This window comes from Cavia porcellus, unplaced genomic scaffold (assembly GCF_034190915.1).
Source record: "Cavia porcellus strain 051 isolate PalLab524CR breed Dunkin Hartley unplaced genomic scaffold, mCavPor4.1 scaffold_17, whole genome shotgun sequence".
NCBI classification, from domain to species: domain Eukaryota; kingdom Metazoa; phylum Chordata; class Mammalia; order Rodentia; family Caviidae; genus Cavia; species Cavia porcellus.
Window position 1 is genome coordinate 69730344 of NW_026947500.1, and position 27460 is coordinate 69757803.

General features: G+C 44.5%; 2 protein-coding genes across 4 annotated transcripts in view; both read left to right on the plus strand.

Annotated features, from left to right (window-relative positions):
- The first annotated feature begins 124 nt into the window (after positions 1-124).
- On the plus strand, positions 125-16874 carry LOC101787820 (zinc finger protein 426-like). Of its 3 annotated transcripts, XM_063228620.1 has the most exons (7): positions 125-340; positions 7025-7114; positions 7571-7662; positions 8281-8407; positions 10066-10155; positions 11190-11272; positions 12296-16874. In XM_063228620.1, the coding sequence occupies exons 3-7, from the start codon at positions 7630-7632 to the stop codon at positions 13238-13240; spliced, it is 1278 nt and encodes a 425-aa protein (XP_063084690.1). In that variant the 5' UTR covers positions 125-340; positions 7025-7114; positions 7571-7629; the 3' UTR covers positions 13241-16874. The 3 variants fall into 3 exon arrangements, with proteins under 3 accessions (XP_063084690.1, XP_013011311.1, XP_013011283.1); XM_013155857.3 differs by lacking the exon at positions 7025-7114 and having other exon boundaries at positions 125-631; XM_013155829.3 differs by lacking the exon at positions 7025-7114.
- Positions 16875-21448: 4574 nt separating this feature from the next.
- The window catches only part of LOC100727441 (zinc finger protein 121), a 29751-nt gene continuing 23739 nt past the window's right edge, over positions 21449-27460 (plus strand). The window contains 1 exon segment of the mRNA XM_013155786.3: positions 21449-21706. The gene's annotated coding sequence lies outside the window, so the exon portion shown is untranslated.

Consider the following 27460-nt stretch of genomic DNA (forward strand, 5'->3'; position numbering starts at 1 on the left):
AGGACGCCGTAGGCAGCGAGCCCGGCCCCGCCCTTGCCGGAAGCGGAAGCAGCATCGAGGCGTCTCCGTGTTTGTGACGTCATGTTTGCGCGACTCGGCCCCTCCTCTTTCCTTGTGGTGGGTTCCATTCAGTCAGCGACGAGGAGTTCCGCGTGGAGGGTCCGCCCTGAGGCGGTGCAGCTGGTGGAAGGCCAGTGTTGAGCTGAGCCGCCTGAGGTCCTGGAAGGTCTGTTTGCGCTCGCAGGCTTACGTTAAATAATTGCCACCGGTGATTCGAGTCACGTTGCCGACGTGCCCGTGTTCCGCCGCCCCCTGGACCTGGCGGCGGAAGCGCGTTCGGGTGAGCACTGCGAGAGAACCGGGTGGGCCGCGGGTGGAGTCGGGGCTCGGGCTCCTAAAGTGTCCCCCGGAAGCCTCCTTTGTGTGGAAAGTGATTGAGTGTTGGGGGCGCTCTACTCATCGGTGGTGTGTTTCATGGCTGGCTGCTGTTCCGGAGGTTGGGGCCCGGTTGACTGGAAGGGTGTTTTCTCGTCGCTTGCCCCTCTCCTGTCTCCACTTCCTGGCTTCTGTGCGGTGAGCAGCTTTCCTCCGCCATGCGTTTAACCCGCGCCAACTTTTGCCTTGGAATCAGGTGGGTTCCGACTGAAACTACGGAAACCGTGAGCCAAAATAAAACTTATTTGAATTGTGGATTTGGGGTATTTTGTCTTAGTCACTGGAAAGTGACAAATATACTCATTCTCTCTTAGATAAGCATCCTTTATTAGGTTCCCATGGTGTGCATATTTCTGCATGTGGCAGGAAAGATTTTTAGTCCTTTTAATGAAGAGAGCCAAAAGTACATAACCATCCCTTTCATCTGAGCGTTCCAGGCCTACGTACCTCCTCAGAAAACTTAAAAACCTAGCCTCCAGCAAGAAAGGATACCTGCTCTATTTCATTAGTAGTAGAATAATTGTGTTTACTATTGAGAAGTTAATTGGACTAAGTCTTTTTTCCACATTTTTCTTTAGAGCAGTCAAACGTCTTTCAGGTCATTTCAGTATAGAATTGTAATACAGTATAATGGAGTACATTCATTTTTCGCATTTTCTTCACATTTGCTTTCAGATAAAATATATTGTATTGTAAACTATTTGAGAATGAGCACTCTGAAAGTAAATTGTAGATATGTGAACTTTAGATACTGATGCATCTCCTAAATATAAAAAAGGACTCAATTTAAATCAAAATAATAGCCAGGGTTGGAGGTAGCTCAGTAACAAGGGTTAGGATGCAACTCAGGCACATACATTAGGCCCTGGGTTCAATCCCCATCGGCCTACTGCAAAAGGAAATGAGTAACAATAGCATTGCCTAATATCTCCTCCATAAAAAATTGATCTGCATCGTTGTGACATAGGTGTAGAGAGTCTGTATGTGCATATGTGTATATACAAGGATGTGTTTTAAGGAGTTGAACCTCAAGTAGAGCTGTACCACTGAACTACACCTCCAGCCCCATCCTGGCTTCCGGATATTTTGATTCTAAGACAACCTTTTCCTTGTCACACTAAGGCACTAGGTTGCCCCCCTGGCTTGAACTTGTATTCCTCCTGCCTTCGCCCCACAGAATACTGGCATGACTGTGTGCCACCACGCCCAGGTCAAGCTTTCTCATTATGTTTGATTATGTTATTTAATCTCTTTAACGTGTTCCTTCTTTCTTGAACTCACTGGTGTTACATCCATGACTGTCCCATGGTTCAGAGCTACCCAGCAGCAAGACCTAAATTACAGCTCCATTGTGAACGTGTCAGGCCCAGAATTAGTCCTGAGTCTCCATTGTGTTGGCATTTTTTTTTTTTTTTTTTTTTTTTTTGTCTTTTTCATGTTTATCGGTACCAGGGATCGAACTCAGGACTACCTGCTTCCAAGGCAGGTGCTTATGCTGCTGAACTAAATCCCCAGCCCCTGTGTTGGCATTTTAAAGAAGCACTCATTTGTTTAAAAAGTCAAAGCGCTTTGCCATTTATGGTTGTCTTCTCATGGCACATTTAAATGAGTCCTTTTTTATTAGATTTTTATTATTACATGTTTCGAGTACATAATGATTACTTTCCTTGTAGGGGTTTCCCGGTCTCCGTTAATAGTAAGCCTGATGGGCTGGGGAGTTAGCTCAGCAGCATAAGGGCTTGCAAATGTCTCAAGTTCAATCCCAGGTACCTATAAAAGCTTAAAAAAAAAATAGTAAGCCTGTTAGTGTTCGTGTACCTAACACATCTTAATTCTTTCATATTATTGTTATTTCTTTCCCTCCCCCTTCCTTCTCCCTGAGTCTTTCATTTCATGATTGTATAATTGACGATAGGGTCCTTAGCAGAGGCTGGAGATCAGTATGAAAAGAGCCTGCTAGTGAGTGCCTGGTGCTTTGAGGGCATAATGTCTCTAAGTTAGCAACCTCTGCCTTGGTAACCATCAAGCAGCCAGATGTTAGTAAGTGGATGGATGTGGCTTTCTTGCAGTAAAGCCAAATTTATGATAGTAGGCCAGTGAGCCATAGGCCATCAACATCTGGGTAGAGAATTCAAAAGGCCATTTACAAAATCTTTTGTAGGTCAGGCGTGCTTTGCAATGGCAGTTTATTGGGAGTAAGTGCATTTATATCATTCCTCTATTTGCAGTGAAAAGTTTTTTGGTTTGCTTTGGTTTTGGTTTGTTTGTTTGTTTTTACAATGCCAGGGATTGAACCTAGGACCATTGCCCTGAACTACAGTCTCCGGAATTTATTTATTCATTCATTTTAATTTTGAGAGTCTTGCTAAGTTGCCCACGCTTGCCTCAAATTTGCATTCCTCCTGCTTCAGCCTCCCAGAGTGCTGAGATTACAGGTGTGCGCCACGACACTCAGTTTTGGATAGGAAGTTTAATACTTGCTTAATGTATTGATCAACATGGCACTCTGGCTTAAAGCTTCTCCGGGAACTTGTCTTCCTTACTTCTAAACATGTGTGAGTAATCTGCAGTGAATAAACTTTTTATATTTTTCCTATTGGAAGAGACTTATTTTCAACTTAAATTTTCAAGATTGGTTACCTAAGTCAGAGGACAAATAACACACTTAATTTCATTGTACCTTACGGTCTTTTTTTACCTTTATATAGTACTTGTGCCATTTTAGAGTGTCAGAATTAACTTTTTACAAGAAATTAGTTAAAATTATTCTGGAGGGAAAACAGTGAATAGATTTTTAACCGCAAGTCATTTGTTTTCAGAAAGACAGTTAATGTCCTCTCCACTCGTATGCTAAGAATACTACAGTGTATTTGGCTAATTTTGTATTGTGGACAGGTCATTATTATTTTGTGAATTTTGAGTCTATTGTGAGTTTTGATTCCATTTCAGTGTGCCTTTTTTTGTTTTTTTTTTTTTTTTTTTGTTGTTGTTGTTGTTGTTTTGTTTTTTTTTTTTTGAGGTACGGGGGGCTGAGCCCAGCCTCTTCACACTGAGCTACATCTCTGCCTCTTTTTCATTTTTTAAATTTTGAGACAGTGTCTTGCCAAGACACTAACTTGCCCAGGCTGGGCCCAAACTTGTCTCCTTCTGGCTTCAGCCTCCAGAGTGCTGTCTTCTATTTTTGCTTGGCTGTCCTGTTACTTTTTTGTGAGGAGTGGGAATTGCCTGACAGTCAACAAATGACCCTTGGATTCCCTTGGTGAGACTCCTTAAAGACACGCACACCTTTGTGGGGCAGAATCAGTGCTGTGGTTCAGCGGCCAATTAACCTTTTCTCTCACTGCAGGCTGCCAGAAGACTGTAGAAGCCTGTATCTTGGTAACAAAGAAGTCACTTTAAGATTGCCCCTTAGAGACAGTGAACTAGCCAACAGTTTTTAGCCAGGCACTTACTTTAATAAGTTTATTAGCTCTCCAGTGGGGTTGGTAAAGGTGTACAGAAGTCAGGTGATGGTGCACAAATGAGGTTCTGTGTACACTCGGGCAAAGGAGATTATGAGAGGACACATCAAAGGTGGAGCTCACTGGGGTCAGCCCCAGTATGGTCACATCCCACTCGATGATGTGAAAGCTGATCAGGTTCCTCAGGGCCTGAGCTGTGTGACATGGAACACACTGCAGGAGCAGTAACGGGGAAGCAAAGTCCAATAGCCCTTGTTGTAGCTGCCCCAAACCCCCCTCCCAAAAAAAAAAAACAAGGCCCCATGATGAAAAACGGGGCAAGGCGACGATGTGTTTTTAAAAGAAGCGCTTTTATTTTAGCCCAGCGACACCGTGCAGATGGAATTTGCAAAGCTATGCAACTGAGTCAGAATTTTGACTGATTTTTATAGTCATTTATGATTAACTCATTGATCATTAGGTACAAGCTTAGAGGGTGGGTGCACAGGAGGAGGCACTGGGCTGACGCTCAGCAGGCATCCTGGATTCAGTGTCCCTGTCACAAGGGGCACAGAACAGAAGCCATCAAACTAAGAGACACATTACAAAGCGTCTAATCTAATAGGTGCCCTTAGCGTGTGAGGTGTCCGAGTTAGGAGAGTCTCAGGAAAGCAGCTCCCCGAGCAAGGAGTAAGATTGAGATCCCAGGGCCTGTGAGTTGTGGACGGAGCCTCAGTAGAAGTCGGTAGCCCAGCACAAGTGTGTCCACCAAGCATGGCTGCATTCAGCAGGAGCAGTTGCTTTTCTGTTGCTTCTCCTCCGGTGCCTCACGGGTTGACTGAGCAGAGCATGTTTAGTGTAGTAAAGACTCAGGCCCATCATGACAAAGCTGGTGTTGCAGGTAATCTGAAGCTAGGGGGAATCATTCAATAGCAGACACAGGCCATGCTCAGGCTGTTCAGCAGATAGGGCAGCCGGGCTGGAGGGAGCTGCACGTTTCAGTTCCTTTGGAGCACTGAAGCCGCTGGAAGCTTCTGCCTAATGATGCACAAGAGAAGAGGTTCTCACCTTTCCCTGCAGTGAGGAGCTACACCACCCCCCTTGAAAGTCACATTAAAGCCAGGTGTGGTGGCTCATGCCTGTCATCCCAGCACTCGGCAGCTGAGGCAGGAGAATTGTCAATAATCCAAGACCAGCCTGGGCTACAAAGTGAGCTCAAGGCCAGCCTGAACTACATAGGGAGACCCTGTCTCAAAAAGACAAAAAGAAAAACATATTAGTATTTCCTCAGATTCAGTGACACTCTCACTAAATACTCTTGCTTAAGGACTAAATTACAAGTTTACCTTCAAACAGTTACATGTGAAGGAAATAGAAATGCTTAGTTACATAAATACATGTGCATATAAACAGACCCGCCAAGAACGTGCTCTGTAGGTCATAGTTGAAGTACAAGTACACAGTTCATTGCTACAAGGACCACTTTCATGTATCCTGTGTCTCTGCCACAAGTGCTGGATTCAGTAACCTCTTAGTGAGCCAAGCTTTGATGCCCAGAGAATCTGAATCTCCCAGTGGCTTTCCTTTTTGTGCTGGTTTTACTCTGGTAACATTTCCTTTTTTCTTTCTAGTTTTTAAAGGGATGCAGTTTCCTTATGCTACTCAGGTTGGCTTGAGACTCCTGGGCTCAAGCCACACTCCTGTCCCCGTGTCTTAATCACTTTTCATACTGCTGGGACAGAACACCTGCACGCACAACTTACAAGAAGAGAGGTTTGTTTGGCTCACAGTTTGCAGAGGTTTCAGTCCACAGTCAGATGGCTCCAAGGTGGGAAGGTTCCAAGCTGGCTCCAAAGTGGTGCCAGGGGCCTGGGTGGAGGGTAGCTCCTCAGGCATGGCAGGAGGTAGAAGAGCGGGAAAGGAGGAGTTGGTGATTGGGATAAACCCTTCCAGGCTACACCCCGGCAGCCCACCTCTTCTGGCCAGACCCAGCCTCCTAAGAGCAAACCAGCTATCAGCCCCACAACGCAATCGCTTTGCAAAGGTCCCGTGTTTGAGATCATGACTAGATACAAATTGTACCACTCAGCCTCCCAAGAATCTGGAATGACAGGTTTGGCCTCACCTAGCTGCATGTACATTGTCTGGGAAGCATGGAAACTGCACAGGTGCCAGGATTTACTCCCCTACCTTGGTGACACAGCAGTTCTGCAGCGTCCCTTGGGAGACCGATCTGGCAGTCAGGTTTAACTCCAGCCTGTCCTTTGCCTCTTGGTGAAGAAGCCCAAGTAGCCAGGTAGCCATCTAATCTTCTGAGGTATTGGGTAATCCTTGAGCCCTAGAGATGATCGCCAAAAGACAGCAAAGTGCTGGGCTTGGAATCAAAATGTTTTTCTCTCTGATCAACCTGGAGTGCATCAGCAACCAAAGGCAATCAGCAGTTCAGGGACGAACCTGCAGTCAGGCTCAGGGTCTCTGGTGCTTAACTAGGCAGCGGGGGATTTCTGTGCTGTCTCGATCTAGATTTGGTTTAGTTTAGTTTTGGTTTGATCCCAGGCCTTTCTTACTGAGCTATATCCCAAGCTCTGTCTCACTGTGTTTTTGAGGCAGGATTTCCCAAGGTAGTTCAGGCTAACCTTGAGCTCATTATGTAGCTCAGGCTGACCTCAGACTTGCCTTGATGTCCTGCTGCAGGCTCTCAAGCGTTGGCCTTACAGGCATGCACCACCATGCCCAGCTTAAGATAGGGTCTCACTAATTTCCCTGGCTTTCACCTCCTGGCTTGAATCTAGGTTTTTTTCACATTAAGAAGATATATTGATACCAGTGTGAAGGGCTGGTGTGACACTTAAGTGGCTCTCCATGTGTATGCAGTCATCCTGAGCTCAGCACATGACAGCGTGTGTCCATACTCTGATGACTCATGGTGAAATACTTCATGGAACACAGTGACTGATGGCAAGGAGTCCAGATAACCCTGTGAAAGGAGGAATGGCGGTTTCCACAAGTCATGTATTCATAAGCCAGCCTGAAGTACACCTGGGTTTCCTGGGAGGAGGCCCATTTTACCGGGAGCCTCACAGGACGTCAACCATTCATTTGGCCCCCGCCAGTTCTGTTGATGCTCTACTTTGGTGCCCTCTGAACAGCAGACTACCCCGGGAAGGACCTCAGCCATCACCGTACCCTTCTGTTGTGCGAGTTGACCAGAGAATGGAAACATGTTTGTTAGGGCCCGGGTATGTGTGCTGTGTGATCTCCTTTATGTGATTTATCACCATGGGCAAATGCTGACGTAATTTCCACGGGCTTGGATTTTCTTACCTAAAACTTTTTATTTTTTTCTTACCTGGCCAGGTGTGGTAGTGCACACTTGTAATCCCAGCACTCGGGGAGGCTGAGGCAGATCGAAAGTTGTAGCCTGACCTGGGCAATTTAACGAGACCCTGTCTTAAATTTAAAAAGAAAAAATGTAAAACTGGCTGCAGCTGTAGTTCAGTGTGAGGGTCCTAGGTTTGACATCCCTACCCCATTACCACCAAGTGACAACAAAAATTCCAAAGTAGTCCTTACCTGTAAAATGGGACTGTGGCAGTGTTTCTGGGGGACACCATAGCTCACCATCCCTTTTTTGCTATCAGTGAGACATGGCAATTTTGCCCAGTTGTGTATTCTCCTGCCTTCTCTCTTTCCAGGAGCCCTTCTGTGTAGGGAGCCAGGCTTCCTTCTTCAAGAAGAGATAAAGGAGGACAGGATGGTGGCTGACTGCCTGACAGGCTGCTATCAGGTATGCAGGGGCCAGGTCCCACCCAATGACATGCTGGCCCGACCAGATGGACACATTTCCGGCCAAGGCAGATTTGTGTCCCCGCCTAAAATCCAGGAAAGCCTCGGCCAGGACCGAGGCCCAGGTGATTCCTGGGGGAGCCACACCGCCCTTACTGTAAGGTGTTACCAGGAAGCTATTCCAGGACATCAGTAGCTGCTGACCGTGACACTCGTGGGGACTGAGTGTGTTTGTTATTTCGCCAGGTACTCGGATAGACAGGAAGAGAGAAGCAACCGTGCCTTTCTGTGAAAGTTTGTTAGTTCATGATGCTTGTATATCAGACACGTACATGTGTTCAGGACCTTTAATAGCACAGAGAAAGAGCAGCAGAGCACCCGTCTAGTTATGGAGAGAATTGTGTTTCAGAAGGACATTGTGTCCCTATGACGGCAGGAGGTGGACAGTGTGAGCGGGTGGGTACAGGAAAGGTCCCCAGGACCCTGGGCCCTGGGTGGGCAGTGGAGATCTTGGGGGACCCAAGCGGCCGTCAGCCTCACCCCTCACCTGTGGTGAACACCGGGGCAGAGGTCGCTGCCGTGACTCGTTGCGCAAACCGGCCTGTGTGTGCTGATTCAGGACTCGGTGACCTTTGAGGATGTGGCCCTGGACTTCACCCAGGAGGAGTGGGTTTTACTGGACCAGAGTCACAGAGAGCTGTACAGAGAGGTGATGCTGGAGAACTACGAGAACCTGACCTCCGTGGGTAAGAGGGCCGCGCAGCTGCAGCCTGCTGGGGAGGAGACGGAGGCTGCGGGCCTGGGTGCCGGCCTGGGTGAGGGGTACTGACAGTCCACTGGGCAGTGAGGGGCGGAGCCTCTGCCCCAGGACAGTAGTCCTGAACTCAGGTACAGTTTCAGTAATGCTTTGATGTACAACAGCAGAACCAGCATGAATTTATTTTTTTCTTCACAACTTCACAAACTGAAGATTCCTCCTTATAATAACTAATCGCTATCTGATTATTTTCCTTTTTTATTAGATTGATGACTTTTTCTTTTTTTTTTTGGTCTTTTTGAGACAGGGTCTCACTATGCAGTTCAGTTAACTTTGTAGCCCAGGCTGGACTTGAACTTGCAGTGATCCTCCTGCCTCAGCCTCCCGAGTGCTGGGATTCTGAGAGAACGCCACCATGCCTGGCTTTTTTTTTTTTTTAATACCGGGGATCAGACTCACAACCTTACGCTTTCCAGGCAGGGACTTATCCCACTGAGCTAAATCCCCAGCACCCTCCTTCTTTTTTCTGAGACAGAGCCTTGCTGTATACTTTAGGCCAGCCTTGCACTCACTTTGTAGTCCAGGCTGGACTTGAACTTGTCAGTGATCCTCCTGCCTCAGCCTCCCCAAGTGCTACAGTCACAGGTGTGTACCACCACACCCAGCACAGCAACTTTCAGCTTTTCACTTGTGTAAAACTTGAGAGTTTTTCCAAATTAGCAGTGTCGCTTCTGTTCTGGGTTGGGCCCTTATGAAGTAAATAAGGTCACTTGAACATGAAGGCCCCTGTCTTGTCCTTGTAGATGATACAGCTGCTAGAGTACTGCTGTTCGGGTAGTGTGTACAAACGGATGGCTTGCATCCTAGGTAGGATGCGATGGGACTTTCCAGTTTTCTTCAGTTACTCAGAATGTGAATTATTTCTGCAGTGTTCTTACGAATATTTTGGGGCCACAGATGACAGTAGGTCACTGAAACACAGAAAGCACAGCTGTGGATAAGGGGAAACCACGTTAAGTTTTAATCTAATATGGTGGTTGTTGAAATGTGGTCCAGAGTCACCACCATCATCTTCACCCTACTATAAATACTGTCAGTGTCCTCCTCTGAGTCACTGAGCCCCAGAGCTCTGTGCAGAGCCAGAGGTCATCTCCGAGGCACATCTCCTGGCTGGCTAGTGTGAGGTTGTGGGTTTGATCCCGGTACAAAAAGGAAAACTCTGGATTGGTTCTTGCGAGGGTTTTGTTTTGTGGTACTGGGGGTGGCATGCAGGCTTTTGTGCATGCCAGCTGAGTGCTTACCCACTCCGAGCCTGTGTCCTGAGAGTTCTCACAAGCCAGCCACCTAAATCAGATATGTTATAATAACTTGTGAGTCCCTGGTATAGTTGTATCCCCAGAACAAATACCTTTTCGTTTCACTTTGATTTTTCTATTTGATTCAAAGCGTGTTTTGTTAGTGTGTATATAAGCCTTCGTGTGGTTTCCAGGTTTACAGAAAATGAGTCATTTGGGGCCCAGACAGAGATATTTACGACTTTAATCCTTCTGTGATAACTCCTGACTGTCATGAGAAGCATCACTCCTGAGTTACACCAAGTTTGGGGCTCTCTTGCCTACACCTCTTGATGAATGCATCTTTCCCCAGGTGCAGGGGCTGAGCTAGTCAAGCCTAGTCTGATCTCCTGGCTGGAACACAAGGGGTCCTGGAGGACGGAGCAGGAAGGAGATGCCCCCGGTGAGTGTCCATGTGGACAGCCCAGTCCCAAGACAGTGAAAGGGGGTGCAGGGAGGAACCTTGGGGAAGACTACAGGTCTGCAGCACGGGCTGTGGACAGGAGAAATCCTCAGCCTCCCGTCCTGTTTCTGACTCACCACACTGGCCTAGGGTTTCACAGAATGATTTGTTCTCTCTCTCTGTTATCAGTTTGTTGTTTATTCTTTGCTCAGATCTTTGCTCTTTATTTCTGATAATATTTGCCATAAGTTTTAATTTTCAGAGAATCACTTAGGAATAAAATGTCTAAAACTCTCTAAAGCCCACAACTTTACCATTGGCAAATTTTTGACCTTCATAACATGCTCAAATTTTATCATCTTCCTCTACCCCTGCCTCAAACTGAGGATTGAAGCCAGGACCTGGCGAATGCTAGGCATGTATTCAACTTCTGTCTTAGTTACTTTTCTCTTGTTGCTGAGACAAAATACCCGACACCCAAAATTAAGGAAGAGAAGGTTTATTGAGCTCACAGTTTGTGGAGGTTTCAGCTCATAATGAGCTGGCCTCACAGAAGGATGACTTACGGCAGAGTAGCAACAGTTCACAGCAGTGGAAAACAGCAAATGCAACAAGACCAGAAAAATACAAGAGGTGCGAACTAAGAGAAAATACTCTTCCTGTCCCTTATACTATGTGTAGGCCCTTCCCTTAGGGTGAGTGTACATGCACACTCACAATCCCAACACTGGACCATGAATCCTTCACAGACTAGAAACCTGCCCCTGTGACCACCTACGGCTTTGGAGACATGTAGACACAAACCATAACAACCACTAACTAGGTTTTTGAGGTTTTGTTTGTTTTAAACCACAGATGAGTCCTATCTTTGTGCACATGTACATGCAGTCCTGGGCACTGAACTCGGAGCATCTTGTATGCTAAGCAAGTGCTGTACCGCTGAGCTGTATCCCTAGCACGCCTATCAGTTTTAATTCCTACAGTCTACCATTTCTTTCTCTAAACCCTAATTTGATTTTTCTGTTTGTCTTCAGAATGGAAAATGCAACTTAGGAGCAGAGAGTCAACATTTGAGCAAGGTGTTTTGACAGAGCAAACTGCCAGTGAGATACTAATGGTAAGGTTAACAAGATGTTTGTTATTTCCCACTCTGAGAGAAGATTGTGAATTCCATTGTAGAGTATAAATAGCCTCCAACCAGGAGGAAGAGATACTGTGCGTCCAGTGGATGTGGGAATGCTTCAGACCTCTGGTGACACCTCTTTTCCTTCAGAGATCCCCGGGGCTGCATACTACCACCTAAACAACCAGGCTTTGACTTTTTAAAGCAGTCTTCAAGTCTCTTATGAGTGTCTGTGACATTAGAGCCAATGTCCTAAGATCCTGGCCCTACTGTTCCTCTATTCAATTTTATAGAAATCACATGGTAGAATATAAGAATTTCATGGAAACTGTAAAAAATCATTGTCATCCTCTAATGTGCTTGAATCATAATTTACCCATTTTTTAACAGCAAAGAACACGTTAGTGAGCTCTAAATTTAATAAGGGACATCTGCTATTCCCTGGACTCTCTAACAAGGTTGGTAATTCCTTTGCAGAAAATCAGTGTAAGTGAGAAATACTTGAAAAAGATGGCATTTACCTCAATGGGAGAAAGTTCTCTAGAAGGGGTGTTCTGAATGGCATGAATTTGAAGCATCCTAATGCTCAGTCAAAACTTGGGCCTTCTATCAGGCGTAGTTGCACTCAGGAGGCTGAGGCAAGAAGAGGACCGTGAGTCTGAGGCCAGTCTGGGTTACAGAGTGAGGTCCAGGCCAGCCTACACCACACAGCAAGACCGTGTCTCAAAACACAGACAAAACTTGAGGCTTCACAGTTCCCAAAAGTACATATGCCCACACCTGCAACTGGGCACTGAGCTTCCAAAAGAATCTTCTGAGAATATACCAGGAATAATTCCAAGGTTGGAACCGTAAACACAGCGTCCTTGCTGTCATTGAGGCTGAGACAAATCCGTAGACCAGGAATTGTAGACATGTAGTGAAAGAGAGAAGAAGAGAAGGTTTCTGTCTTCAGCTAAGTAGAAGTCTCTTTATTCTAAAAAGTCCTTTAACCACCTTTCCTCTCTTCATCAACAGGCGGGCATCCACGGTGCAGGGCAGATTGGTGACCAGAAGCACTGGGGAGAAATCTTAAGTGAACACTCCTATTCCAAGACACACATGACCACCCAAAGTTCAAGGAGCTCTTGTGACTCTGGCCAGGATGGAAAACCCTTTTCTACTCTGAAGGTGACAGCTTCTACTGAACAGAATTTTTCTGCATTAAACGAATGTGCAATGGCCTACAGCGCAACTCCAAATGCTGCTTTCCAGAGGATGAGCTTGCAGCATAGATCTTTCAGATACAGTGACCGTCCCTTCCTTAGTAAGTCATGCTTTCAGACACATGTGAGAAATCACAACGGGAACAAGGTTTATGAATTCAAGCTATTTGCAAGAGATTGTCTGTGTTCCCAAAGTGGAGCTGTCCCTTTTCGAATGTATACTATCAAAGCCTACGAATGTAAGGTCTGTGGGAAAGTCTTTGGGTTTTCCTCTCACCTTAACAGCCACATGCGAACCCACACTGGAGAGAAGCCATATGAATGTAAGTTTTGTGGGAAAGTCTTTGGGTATTCCTCAAACCTTAACAACCACATGCGAACCCACACTGGAGAGAAACTCTACAAATGTAAGGAATGCAAGAAGTCCTTTACAACTTCTTCGAGCCTAATACAGCATTTCAGAATTCATACTGGAGAGAAGCCCTATAAATGTAAGGAATGTGGGAAAGCCTTCACAAAGCGCTCGGGCCTTGCTACACATGTGCAGACACACACGGCAGAGAAGCCATATGTGTGCAAGGCGTGTGGCAAAGCCTTCAGTGTTTCTTCAAACTTAACTGAACACTTCAGAATTCATACCGGAAAGAAGCCCTGCCGCTGTAATGAATGTGAGAAAGCCTTCAACAGTTCCTCCAATGTACCGAAAAATGTAAGAACTCACAACGGAGAGAAACCTCGCTTCCCTGGAACGATATGATGTAACAAATACAAACAAACGTCAGTGTTTCCTGGAGATTTAATAAATGTATAAAGTCTTGTAGTGGAGGAGAACTCTGTTAATGTATAAGATGTTGAAAAGTTGTAATTCTGCTAAACACTTTGATGTTCACTTGTGATATCAAAGTGGAAAAACAATTTTTTTAAGGTAAGGAAAGGTACAAAATCATTTCATATTTTTATTGTAGTACGACAAACTGAACTCAGGGCCTTATGCATACAAGCAAGCACTCCACCAGTAAGCTACATGCCAAGACCCTTTTATTTTGAGATGGGGCCTCAGTTGCCCAGGCTGGCCTCAAACTTGGAATTCTGCCTCAGCCTCCCAAGTAGGCGGGACTCTGCTACAAAGTTGTTTCCTATATGTCATTCCACAAACTCATAACATGGAGGACTGTAACAAGACAAAAACACTTTCTAACAGAGGAATTGCATCTCGGTGTCCTGAAATCTTGGGTGCTGACAATGGATATAGCCTTCTGGATGATGTTTCTTAGTTGTTTTGTTTTGGTTTTTATTTGTGTTTTTGAAACAGGGTCTCGTGCAATTCAGGCTGGCCTTGAGCTCCCTTTGTAGCCCAGGCTGGTCTGGAGCTTGCAGCAATCCTCCTGCATCAGCCTCGAGTGCCCCCATGCCTGGATTGGATGGTCTGTTTTGAATATTTGTGATTCTTTCCTGGTTATTCCTGGGTTTATAAGTCACTCCTGTGTAGTGCCAATATTCAGCTCAAGTTGCTATACCTTACAGGTTCCACCTGGTCAAAAATGATACATAGAGGGCTGGGGATTTAGCTCAACAGCAAAAGCACCTGCCTTGCAAGCAGGTGGTCGTGAGTTCGATCCCCAGTACCGATAAAAATGACAGACAAAAAAAAAGATACCAAGGGCATGAATGTATCTTTCTGCCTGTAGTATCCATAGCACTGAAGTACACCCCCGAGTTCTGTTTTACCAGTATGGGTTCTATGGGGTTTGTGTTAAAGATGATTCATCTGCAGAAGCTCACAGCAACCAAGTTTTCAATCTGATTCAGCTATCAAGTTTGTTACATTGTCCTTGTTTCAGATTAAAGACCAGGGCCTGCCAGGAGTGAGAGAGAAGCTGAGTGAAAGCTGGTAGGGAGAGACCTCACTTTCATGATCATAGAAAAGACAGCTACACTCTTCATTCTTCACACTGGGACTCCCAGTAACATTGGACAAACACAGGAAGGGAGTGAGGGTCTTAAAGTTTCTTTTTCTCTCTAGATCTGTTCCACAGATTGCCAAACTCCCCACCCCACCCCGGTACCAGGGATTGAACTCACGACCTCGTGCTTGCAGTACAGGTATTGATGCTGCTGAGCTACATCCCCAGCCTGGGAAAACAATCGAGTCAAGCAGAAACTCCAGCTGACAGTAGTAACCTCCTCTGATTTGTCTTTCCATGCTCTATGGAAACAAAACCTATTAACAAGTCTGATGGCACATACCTGTAATTCCAGCACTCAAGAGACTGAGGCAGGAGGATCGCTATGAGTTTAGGACCAGCCTGGGCTTCATAATGAGTTCAAAGCCAACCTAAATTATATAGGAACACCCTGTTTTTAAAAATTACATATATATACACACACATACATGCTGATTGTCCTATACCATGTTTCTTGGTGCTGGAAATCATGATGACACTTCTGAATGTGGCCTTTAGGTACAGACATTCCCAGTAAATCAGATTGCAGTCTCAGGGTCAAAATAATTATATATAGCTGGGTTATGGATTATGTTGTGATGACCATAAGAGCTGTTTGAAGGCTCTTCAGCCAACCAGTGAGCTATAACCCAAAACGAGGCAGATAGTAAATCCTGAACAGAAGGGACCTGCATACCTTTTGTTTTTATTTTTTAAAGAGGAAAAAAAGAAAACCGGAAAAATCAAATAGCAAAAGAAAAAAAAAAAAGTGAAACAACTGTACCCATACAGGATTTCAAAGCAAGATGATCGGAATTTAACAGTGTTCGTTACATTGTTACCAGATACAGAAATAAACCACAATAAAACAGAACAAAACAACAGATTTTAAAAAGAAGACAAGGAAACCCCCCACTGTTGCTATAATGCATATAGTTGCCCTTCAAATAAATGCTCAAGACTACCAGCTTTACACCTGCAAAGTCAATAAAATAATACAAGAATTAAGGAGGGGCCAAGGTTTGGTTCAGTTTTTGTTTTTTTACCTCAGCTGCTATCATCTCGGCCTGAGTTCCTCCGAATCAGCCAAACCAGCTGCTCGGGGAGGGGAGCCTTGTTACTTTCCTTGTCTCCCACCCTGTGCACCACTTGGCTAACAGGAAAGTCTTGTGGGTTGGCTTGTTGGTTTTCCTCCCAGCCTGCATGGCCGCCTCAGTCACAGGAAGGCTTGATGATCTGAAATAAGATACTCCCTGGGAACCTGTTCAGAGCTTCCTGACTATTCGCAAGTGTGGGATTGTGGGTTAAGTGTGTACTGCAGGCTTGGCTCACGGTTGAGTTTAGACTCGTGCTCATCATAATGACAAATGATAGCCTGGTGTCACAGCTCAGTTTTCTCACTGCTAATGGACACAGTACCAAGACCTCACCTTTGGAGATGACTTTCCTCTCTCCATTGGCGAGTACAGATTCATCAGACCCTCTTCTGTAGACTGTCCATGGGCCAGAGCTCTTTGGGCACAAAATGTACACAAAAGCATTGCTTTGGTATTTGGGGTTTTGTGTATGCCTAGCTTACTACTGTGCTGCCCATGTCTTAGTTACTTTTCTCATTGCTGAGACAAACTACCTGACACCCAAAGTTAAAGGAGGAAAGGTTTATTTGTTCACAGTTTGTAGAGGTTTCAGTCCATTATCGGCTGGCTCCAAGTCAGTGTCGCGGCAGAGGGACATCACAGAGGAGAAACAGTCCAAGGCAAACAGGCAGGACAGAGCAGAAGCAAACCAGCCACGAGCCCCTTTGAGTCCTTACAGCTTATCCAGGACCCTCACCCTTAGTTAGGGTAGGCAGCCTCATACCCTTAGTCCCAGCATCACACACTACAGCCAGCCACCTCTGAGAAAGCCCCAATTAGGACCCACACGGGTTAGAGTGGGCATTGAAATAGCCATGACCACCTATGGTTTTAATGTAATCTCGGCCAAAACGTACAGCTCTGTACCCCTTGCCCAGCATGAAGGTTGAAGGGGGTACTCCTCCAGGTACTATCTGAAAATTGTCAGATGTTTTCCGTTTCCCCAGGAGACTACCAAACACTAACACCCCACAGGGAAGAGTGCTGTCTTCTTGGTGCCTTTCAGTAGCCCTTAGCGATTTCCATGTTGATCTTACTCATTGTGTCAGATTCAAAGAAAACCATTTATTTTTATGTTTTTCTAGTGCATGAGTTTATAACATCAAACAGAAAACTCCAGAGCTGTCACCTTAATGTCACATACACTTTTAATACTTTGCAACACTGCAGAGATAATAGTTATTCATGTTATCTTTGTTTTTGATCAATATGATGTATATTGAAGAGCATGGTTATAGCTAGGCCTACAAATATTTTTCTACCTACCTTTGTTACTTTCCTAATAAAGTGTTGTGTGGGTCCTGTGGGGCTATCTCTGTCCTATGATCTGAACATCTGTATTATCATCCTCCAAAAGTTTTCGAGTGTGATGTCAAACTGCCTGAAGAATAACTATTAGTCATGTGTTTTCTTTCCTGTATATTAGGGTTCATTGACATACTCACATCTTACTACCTAGAGAGAATAAACTTCCTAGAGCTAGTGCTTACTCTTACAGATAACTTGTTGCAAGCATGTGTTTTATTTTCAAACCAGTGAATCCAAAGCTCCATTCTTCCTCCTCTCTTGGAAAGCAGATCATTATTTCCCCTGCCCTAGACAACAAGGGCCTTGCGTGCTTTTGAACCCATGAGAATTATTCAGCAGAGCCATATGCCTGACATTCTCACACTGTGGAAGGCAAGGGCAGGAGAATCACAAGTTTTCACCCAATCTAGGCAACATAGCAATTTAGTGGGTCTCTATCACAAAGAAGAAGAGCCAGGGTCTAGTTCAATCCCCAGTGTCATACACACAAACAAAAAATTCAGAGTCACCAGTGCTGGTTTTCCTACTTTGTCTTTATAATTTCCCTACCTCTCAGGGACCTAAAATTATCACTGGATCTCAGTTTCAACCACAAGCAGTGGTAATGTGAATATCATAAGAGAAAAAGATCAATTACAGTAGGTTTTTTTCTTCTCCACTTGCCGCCTGGCTGCCCGCAATCCTGTGGTGTCAGTGAGACATAAAATAGACTTTGAAAACTGAAATAGACCAGCCTCCCTTTGGACCTAGCCCTAAGAACTGGGATTACGACCAGGACCTTCACGCCGAGCTACATCCCCGTTCTTTGGAGACAGGGTCTCACTAAGTTTGCCCACTCTGGAGTTCATCATTCCCGTTTCTTAGAACGGCTCTCGAGCCTTTAGTTGATACTTGTGGTTTACTGCTTAAATGGCTCAACTTCCCATCAACACCAGTCAGAACTGAGCAGCTCTGGGTCCTGTACCTCATGTAGTAAATCAAAGCTTCATTGCCAAAGGGTCTGCATCCTCCCTAGCTGCCATATTTCAGATATTAACTTTCCGTTAAACTGTTCTGTGCAGCACAGAAGTTTGACTGTTGCAGAAATCTGGTATCAAACCAAATGGAAGGTGCTTTGCACCAAGGACTGGAAAGGCCACTGTTCATTACCCTAGTGGGCTGGTGGGCCAAGGCCAAACCTTAATCTCGGTCTCAGGCAAAGTCGCTGGATAGGAGCAAAATCAGAGAAACTGTCTGCCAAGGTATAACACACACTGTCTGGAGTACAACAACCAATGATCTTCTCTGCAGAAATCTCCCCATCTTGCTCTTCACTGGCAGGATTTCTATCAGCCTTCTGGTATTCTGAGCTCTGCCCAAAATCTTCCATCAAGTATACCCCAAGGTGTCCCAGGCTCCACTTTTTCAGCCAGCAACTCTGAAAATTTCCAAACACTTCCCACAAGGCAGTCCCAAAGGTTCCTGTCCCACATGTTCAGGTGCAGTTATAATGATGACTCCACTGCTGGTAACAAATTCTGTCTTACATTTCTCATTGCTGAGACAAAATACCTGACACCCAAAGTTAAAAGAAAGAAGAGTTTTAGTTCACAGTTTGTATATGTTTCAGTCTATAATCAGCTAGCTCCAAGGCCAGGTGGTGTGGCAGACAGGCAACAGGTCACGGCAGGCAGAAGGTGGCAAAAGCTAAACAGGGCCTTCACAGCTGCTTTCTGACCCTTTTGTCTCGTCAAGATTACTCAGAGTGGGTGGCACTTACACCCTTAATCCTCCTCTTGAGTCTAGCATTTCACCATGAATAAATCCTGGTGTCATGTGCTCTAGACTCAGCCACTTCCGAAAAAGCCCCACCTATGACTGTGTGAGGATTTGGGAGCAGCTGATACATCTAGACACAAGCCGTACCAACTGCCCTCCATTTATTCCAGCTCTAATAAGAGACACAATTTGCACTGCAGAGGCTGAACAGAGAGAACACACATTGAAACCATAACTGAACCTTGCATCCTTTTTTTTCCATACTGGTGATGATAAGTAAGCACTTAACCACTGACCTTTGCTTTCCAGCCTAAAAATTTTCACACTGGACCAAACTTTGTCAATTACCTGATCAAACATCTACTTTCTCCACAGGATTGTGAGAAGGAGAGTGTCATAATATTAAGAATGTGCAGAATATCCCAAACCGACTGGCACATGGAGATAATCCCAGCTACTTAGAAGGCAGAGGCATAAAGGCCAAATGGAGGTTACCCCAGGAAACTAAGAGCCTGCCTCAAAATGAAAAATTAAAAAGGGACATAGATTTAGCTCAGTTCAGAACTCCTGGGTTTAATCCCCAGGAGAAGGAGGGAGAGAGAGAGGCACCATCAGTCTCCCAGTGACCCTAGGTTCACTCTCCAGTACTAAAGGCAAAACAAACCGAAATAAACACCACAAACAAAAACAAGATTTCCAAATTACTTTCCATATGACCCTTACGGGACTGTGTGATAATACCAAAAGGGTCCTAGACAAAGAGGAGAAAATCAACAAAAATATTTGAGAATGTTCTCAAATTTGGTGTACTGTGAAGATTCAAGAAGTTCAGTGAGCCTAAAGCCAAAGTAAATGAGGGTAAGAAAATATGAAACTAATGAAACCTAAAGAGATTTCTTTATAATACATATGATGGTTGAAAATATAAGATGGGGATTTCAATTATGTTGGCACAGTAAGAATGATAACAAAGGTATTGGGGAACGGGACTTGTATGTTAGGTTCTACATCCATTTCAATGGTAAAATATTCCATTTAGACTGAGAAATACATTGTAATGAAAATACAATAGTAAATGAAAATCAGTCTGGAGGAAAAAGGTTGATCCAAAAGAACAGTGTTAAAGGGGAAAGTCAATGACAAAGAGACGCCAGACGTCACCAATGACACAATTGAATCGTAATGTTGTCAGATACATTAAACATAAATGATCTAAACAGTAATTAAAAGGGTGGGCCCCACCTTGCCTGTGTCCACCCATAGCTCTGCAGATCTCACATCAGCAAAATGCCCTGAGTACCTACAGCACGATACAAGCAAAGTAGTAGGAATACTTCTGCTGTCACTGGTCCTTGCCAAGCAGATCCATTCAAATCAAACACCTCTGGTGACACTTTCTCAAAACCAACGCACCCCTATATAAAATAATGCCAGGTGGCAGTGCCCAGCCAGTCTCTTCCTGGTGCTCCTTTCTCTGTTGCTCCTGGGGTGAATGGGGTGGGAGAGACTACACCTGTCACTCCAGCACTCTAGGAGACTGAGGCAGGAGAATTTCGAGTTCAAGCTCAGCCTAGAAAACTTAACAGTTTTGTAGACAAAGTATTCTTCTCAAAATAAAAATGAAAAAGAGGCCAGGATGTACCTTGATGTGAAATCCTCGGGTTGAATCTCTAGGTGGCGGGGGTGGAGGGGTGGGGGGGGGACACGGGGACAGAGAGAAGGAAATGGAGAGAGACTGATTCCAACGTGACTAGATGTCCACTGCGAAACAAAGAATGTTCATCACATCTAACTCTACATTTTATTTGGTTACAACAGAAAATGCTGAGAGTTCCAAATGTGGCTGGTTTGGAGAACATGCATTTGAAAGATGCTTAATGGTTTGACAGATGATTAATGTCACCATTAATTCGATTATCTGTAACAGTTTCATGTGCAAGATAAGGGGAAATATCCAAAATTAACATGATTTCCTTAAATGTAGCTTAATAACATAGACACTCAAAATAAAAAATGGAGGCTGTGGAGGTAACTCAGTGGTACAGTGTACCTGGCTTCAGTAGCCAGGTCTCTGTCACTATGCCTGTCCCCCCGACATACATACACACACACACAGAGAGAGTGAGAGAGAACACACCAGGCACTTAAAACTATTTGAAAATAAGGTATATTTTCTTGAAGACTGGAAAGTGAGAAGAGCGACCGAGTTTTCATTTGGTTCATTAAATCTATAGGGGCTTGAGTGATGTGCGGGTACACTTGTAAAAAATGTCTTGAGAAGCTGGGCGTGGTGCACACGCCTGTCACCCCAGCACAAGAGAGGCTGAGGCAGGAGGATCTCCACAATTCGAGGTCAGCCGGGACACACAGTGAATTTCAGACTGAAACTGAACCAGACAGCGAAACCTGCCTCAAAAAACTAGAGAGTTAGGAACCCAGGATACGTCTCAGCGACAAGGCTCCTGCAGGGCAAGTCGTGAGTTCGATTTCCAGCGTCTGGGGTGGGGGCCCTAAAAAGCTTTGATGAACAGTCCTGCGGAGGAGACTCCCAATCCAGACCCGCCATGCTGCACCAATAGGTCGTCCACACCCACCTGCAGCCCCGCCCACAGGGCACAATCTACACTCCAATAAACCCTCAACGCCCGGTTCCAACTTCCCGCTCGGTGCTGGGACAAGCCGAGCCTCTGCCTGCGCACGTAGGACTAGCCTGCACCAGACGGAGCTGAACTCGGAGGACGCCGTAGGCAGCGAGCCCGGCCCCGCCCTTGCCGGAAGCGGAAGCAGCAGCATCGAGGCGTCTCCGTGTTTGTGACGTCATGTTTGCGCGACTCGGCCCCTCCTCTTTCCTTGTGGTGTGTTCCATTCAGTCAGCGACGAGGAGTTCCGCGTGGAGGGTCCGCCCTGAGGCGGTGCAGCTGGTGGAAGGCCAGTGTTGTGCTGAGCCGCCTGAGGTCCCGGGAGGTCTGTTTGCGCTCGCAGGCTTACGTTAAATAATTGCCACCGGTGATTCGAGTCACGTTGCCGACGTGCCCGTGTTCCGCCGCCCCCTGGACCTGGCGGCGGAAGCGCGTTCGGGTGAGCACTGCGAGAGAACCGGGTGGGCCGCGGGTGGAGTCGGGGCTCGGGCTCCTAAAGTGTCCCCCGGAAGCCTCCTTTGTGTGGAAAGTGATTGAGTGTTGGGGGCGCTCTACTCATCGGTGGTGTGTTTCATGGCTGGCTGCTGTTCCGGAGGTTGGGGCCCGGTTGACTGGAAGGGTGTTTTCTCGTCGCTTGCCCCTCTCCTGTCTCCACTTCCTGGCTTCTGTGCGGTGAGCAGCTTTCCTCCGCCATGCGTTTAACCCGCGCCAACTTTTGCCTTGGAATCAGGTGGGTTCCGACTGAAACTACGGAAACCGTGAGCCAAAATAAAACTTATTTGAATTGTGGATTTGGGGTATTTTGTCTTAGTGACTGGAAAGTGACAAATATGGTCATTCTCTCTTAGATAAGCATCCTTTGTTAGGTGCCTATCGTGTGCATATATCTGTATGTGACAGGAAAGGTTTTTAGTCCTTTTGATAAAGAGAGCCAAAAGTACATAACCTTCCCTTTCATCTGAGCCTTGTAGGCCTACGTACATCCTCAGAAAACTTAAAAACCTAACCTCCAGCAAGAAAGGATAACTGTTCTATTGCATTAGTAGTAGAATAATTGTGTTTACTATTGAGAAGTTAATTGGACAAAGTCTTTTTTCTACATTTGTCTTTAGAGCAGTCAAACGTCTTTCAGGTCATTTCAGTATAGAATTGTAATACAGTACAATGGAGTACATTCATTTTTCGCATTTTCTTCACATTTGCTTTCAGATAAAATACATTTTATTGTAAACTATTTAAGAATGAGCACTCTGAAAGTAAATTGTAGGTATGTTATGTGAACATTAGATAGTGATGCATCTCCTAAATAGAAAAAAAAGACTCAATTTAAATCAAAATAATAGCAAGGGTTGGAAGTAGCTCAATAACAAGGGTTAGTGTGCAACTCAGGCACATTATATTAGGCCCTGCGTTCATTCCCCATCGGCCCACTAGCAATGCCTGATATCTACTCCATAAAAATTTATCTGCATCATTGTGACATAGGTGTAGAGAGTCTGTATGTGCGTATGTGTATATACAAGCATGTGTTTTAAGGAGTTAAACTTAGAGTAGAGCTGTTCCCTTTAACTATACCTCAAGCCCCATACTGGCTTCGGGATGTCTTGAATCTAAGATCAAGGTTTCTTTGTCTTACTAAGACACTAGGTTGCTCCCGTGGCTTGAATTTGGGTTCCTCTTGCCTTAGCCCCACAGAATACTGACATGACAGTGTGCCAGGTCAAGGTTTCTCATTATGTTTGTTTATGTTATATAATCTCTTTAGCGTGCGCCTTCTTTCTTGAACTCATTGGTGTTACATCCATGACTGTCCCGTGGTTCAGAGCTACCCAGCAGCAAGACCTAAATTACAGCTCCATCATGAACATGTCAGGCCTAAAATTACTCCTGACTCTCCGTTGTGTTGGCGTTTTGAAGAGGCCCTCATTGGTTTAAAAAGTCAAAGCACTTTGCTGTTTGTGGTTGTCTTCTCATGGCACATTTAAATGAGTACCTTTGTATTAGATTTTTATTATTACATGTTTCGAGTACATAATGATCACTTTCCTTGTAGGGATTTTCCGGTTTCTGTTAATAGTAAGCCTATTGGGCTGGGGTTTTAGCTGAGTGGCATAAGTGCTTGCCTTGCATGGGCGAGGTCTCAAGTTTGATCCCCAGTACCGACAAAAGTTTAAAAACAAAAATAGCCTGTTAGTGTTCATGTACCGTGTGTTACATCTTATTTCTTTTTTAGTATTATTATTTCTGTTCCTCCCTCCTCCCTTCTCCCTGAGTCTTTCATTTCATGATTGTATAATTGACGATAGGGTCCATAGCAGAGGCTGGAAATCAGTATGAAAAGAGCCTGCTAGTGAGTGCAGGATGCTTTGAGGGCATAATGTTTCTAAGTTAGCAACCTCTGTCTTGGTAATGGTCAAGCAGCCAGATGTCAGTAAGCGGATAGTGTAGCTTTCTTCCAGTAAAGCCTAATTTATGATAGTAGGCCAGTGAACTATAGGCCATCAACATCTGGGTAGAGAATTCCAAAGGTCATTTACCAAATCTTTTGTAGGTCGTGCGTGCTTTGCAATGGCAGTTTATTGGGAGTAAGTGCATTTATACCATTCCTCTATTTGCAGTGAAAGGCTTTTTGGTTTGGTTTGTTTGTTTGTTTTTACTATACCAGGGATTGAACCTAGGACCATTGCCCTGAACTACAGTCTCCGGAATTTATTTGTTTATTTATTCATTCATTTTAATTTAGAGAGTCTTGCTAAGTTGCCCATGCTTGACTCAATTTTGCATTCCTGCTGCTTTAGCCTCCCAGAGTGCTGAGATTACAGGTGTGCACCACGACACTCAGTTTTGGATAGGAAGTTTAATACTTGCTTAATGTATTGATCAACACGGCACTCTGGCTTAAACCTTCTCCAGGAACTTGTCCTCCTTACTTCTGAACATGTGTGAGTAATCTGCAGTGAATAAACTTTTTATATTTTTCCTATTGGTAGAGACTTATTTTCAAGATTGGTTACCTATATCAGAGGACAAATAACACACTTAATTATAATTTCATTGTACCTTATGGTCTTTTTTACCTTTATATAGTACTTGTGCCGTTTTAGAGTGTCAGAATTAACTTTTTAGAAGAAATTAGTTAAAATTATTCTGGAGGGAAAACAGTGAATAGATTTTTAACCGCAAGTCATTTGTTTTCAGAAAGACAGTTAATGTCCTCTCCACTTCAATCCTAAGAATACTACAGTGTATTTGGCTAATTTTCATTGTGGACAGGTCATTATTATTTTGTGAATGTTGAGTCTATTGTGTTTGATTGCATTTCAGTTTGCCATTTTTTTTCCTTGAGGTACGAGGGGCTGAGCCCAGCCTCTTTACACTGAGCTACATCTCTGCCTCTTTTTTATTTTTTAAATTTTGAGACAGTGTCTTGCCAAGACACTAACTTGCCCAGGCTGGGCCCAAACTTGTAACCTTCCTCCTTCAGCCTCCAGAATGCTGCTATCCTGCCAACTCTTTCAGTGTTCTATCTATTTTGCTTGGCTGTCCTGTTACTTTTTTGTGAGGAGTGGTAATTATCTCACAACAAATGACCAATGGATTCCCTCCGTGAGACTCCTTACAGACACTCACATCTTTGTGGGGCAGAATCAATGCTGTGGGTGGGTGGCCAATTAACCTTTTCTCTCACTGCAGGTGCCAGAAGACTTTAGAAGCCCAGTATCTTCGTAACAAGTCTCTCTTTTTTTTTTTTTTTTTTTTTTGGTCTTTTTCCTTGTTATCAGTACCAAGGATCGAACTCACGACTGCCTGCTTGCAAGGCAGGCGCTTATGCCACTGAGCTAAACCTCCAGCCCCAACAAAAAAGTCACTTTAAGATTTCCCCTTAGAAACAGTGAACTAACCAACAGTTATTAGCCAGGCACTTATTTTAATAAGTCTATTAGCTCTCCAGAGGGGTTGGTAAAGGTGTACAGAAGTCAACTTCTGGAAGAACATGGCAGATAGATAGCAGCAGCTATGGAGGCTCTCAGAGATACCCCACTTAGAATCCAGGAATGCTGTGGTACGAGGAGTCCTAAGCAAGCGGAAATACACCCTGCCAATCCAGGAATGAACTAAGCTAAGAAAAACCAACTGGAAATCCAACCCTGGTGCTATAACAAGAACAGATAAAATCTCAGCATGAACTTGTGCCATTGGAAGCCGCGATTTGAATTTCCTGCTGCTGCTGCTGAGTCCAAATCTGCACGGCAGGGAGAGAGACGCACGAAAGCTCTGAGAGCAGGAATCTGCGAACAGAGTTGAGAACGAGACAAGCAGGGAGCCCTACATCGACTTGAGGTGAGTGAGCGAAACAGGAACCCTTTCATAGAGTAGGAGTCCAGCAGAGGACACACTGGGACCAAGCAGACTTGCCAGAACAGTGCGCTGCAGTGACTTCAATCACATACTCCCTTCTCAAGCGGGATTGGTGGGGAGTGCCTGGCCTGCATGACGCCCTGACTAAGACCCAGTAGGCTAGCCCAAACCAGGTCCCAGCACCTGGAGGTGCACCTTAGCGGTGAAGCCTTCGGTAGGTTGACCTGGAGGGGTGGGCCCAGCAGAGGCTGTCCAGGTCTGTGTCTCCCTAGTACACTGCAGTGGGCAGGTACACCTAGCCAGTGCAATTCAAACAAACTAACCAAAAAAGAAAAAAAAAAAAATTGGCCTCCTACATTCACTTGTATGGAAGGAACAAAAAGTATGGGAAGAGGAAGCAACAAGAAAGGGTCCTCAGTCCCCAATCCTGAGAACACTGATCCAGGAAAGGGAAACGCAAAGTAAGGCAGAAAACATGCAATATGAAACACGACACGGCACCAATAGACATAAAGCGATATCTCCAGAGTCTCAGAGACAAGTTTAAAAATGAAGTATTTAACAAAATAAAGCAAGATGTAAGTAGAATAGTTAGAGAAATGCTAAGCACCGCCCAAGAAAAAACAGATGGTGGAATGGAAGAACAGAAAAAAAGGGGAGAATTGTTTGATGGAGAAAATAGAGAAAACATAGAATACGTGAAGCAGGTTCAAAGAGATTACCAGGAAACTAAAAACTATTGAGAGCTGGCATAACAGCTTAAAAGAAACTAAGGATAGATTATCTGAATTGGAGGGCAGACTTGTAATATGGGAGCATAAAATGAAAAACTTCTTAAAAATAACAAAAAAACAAACAGCAACAATTCAAAAGCTAGAAGATGATAAGACGATCTACAACTTAAGAATTAAGAACATAAGAGAAGAAGTAGGGATACAAACAAATGGACTATAAAAGCTATTCACAGAAATAATCCAAGAGAATTTCTCTAATTTAGCAAATGGTAAAGATACTCAGATGTATGAGGCATACAGGACCCCAGCCACCTACAACCCAAACAGAGCTACACCCAGGCATATAATAATCAAAATTCCAGAAATCCAATATAAGAACAGAATACTAAAAGCCGTCGGAGACAAGAAACATATCACTTAAAAGAGAACACCCATCAGAATTACAGTAGACTTCTCAGCACAAACCATCAAATCACGAAGAGCATGGGGGGAAATAATTCAAGCTTTAAAAGATAACAACCTCCAGCCAAGATTGATATATCCTGCACAACTGTCCCTAGAAATTGATGGAAAAACAAGGTGCTTCCAGGATAAAGAGGAACTAGGGGAATTTGCAACCACCAATTCAACTCTACAGAGAATACTGCAGGATATTGTAAAAAAGGGAAAATACCAAGACTATAGAAACAGTGGCAGAGAGGCCACAATGAATGGGGCAGAAAACAAAATGAAGAAGACAAACTGACATCAAATGACAGAAAAAGAGCGCAACAGAAATGAGGCAGAGAAGATTGGATGGTAGGAACAGCTATTTTGGAGAAAACAAGACATCATAATAGCTAGTGCTGATTTAGTATCATCTTGCTTTGAAGTCCCATCAAGCTTTTATTCTTCTGTTTCCATCGGTCTTAACAGGTTGTATCTTATTGGATTTTGTTATACGTGATAATATAAGCAAAAACTTATAGACAAGGAGATTATACAGAAACCATTATTCATTTTCTGATAGTTGGTTCTAAATACCCTGTAATACTGTCATTCTCTTGAGTGGTTTTACATTGTCTTGATATGTTTGGTGCCACAGTATATGAAGTTATACT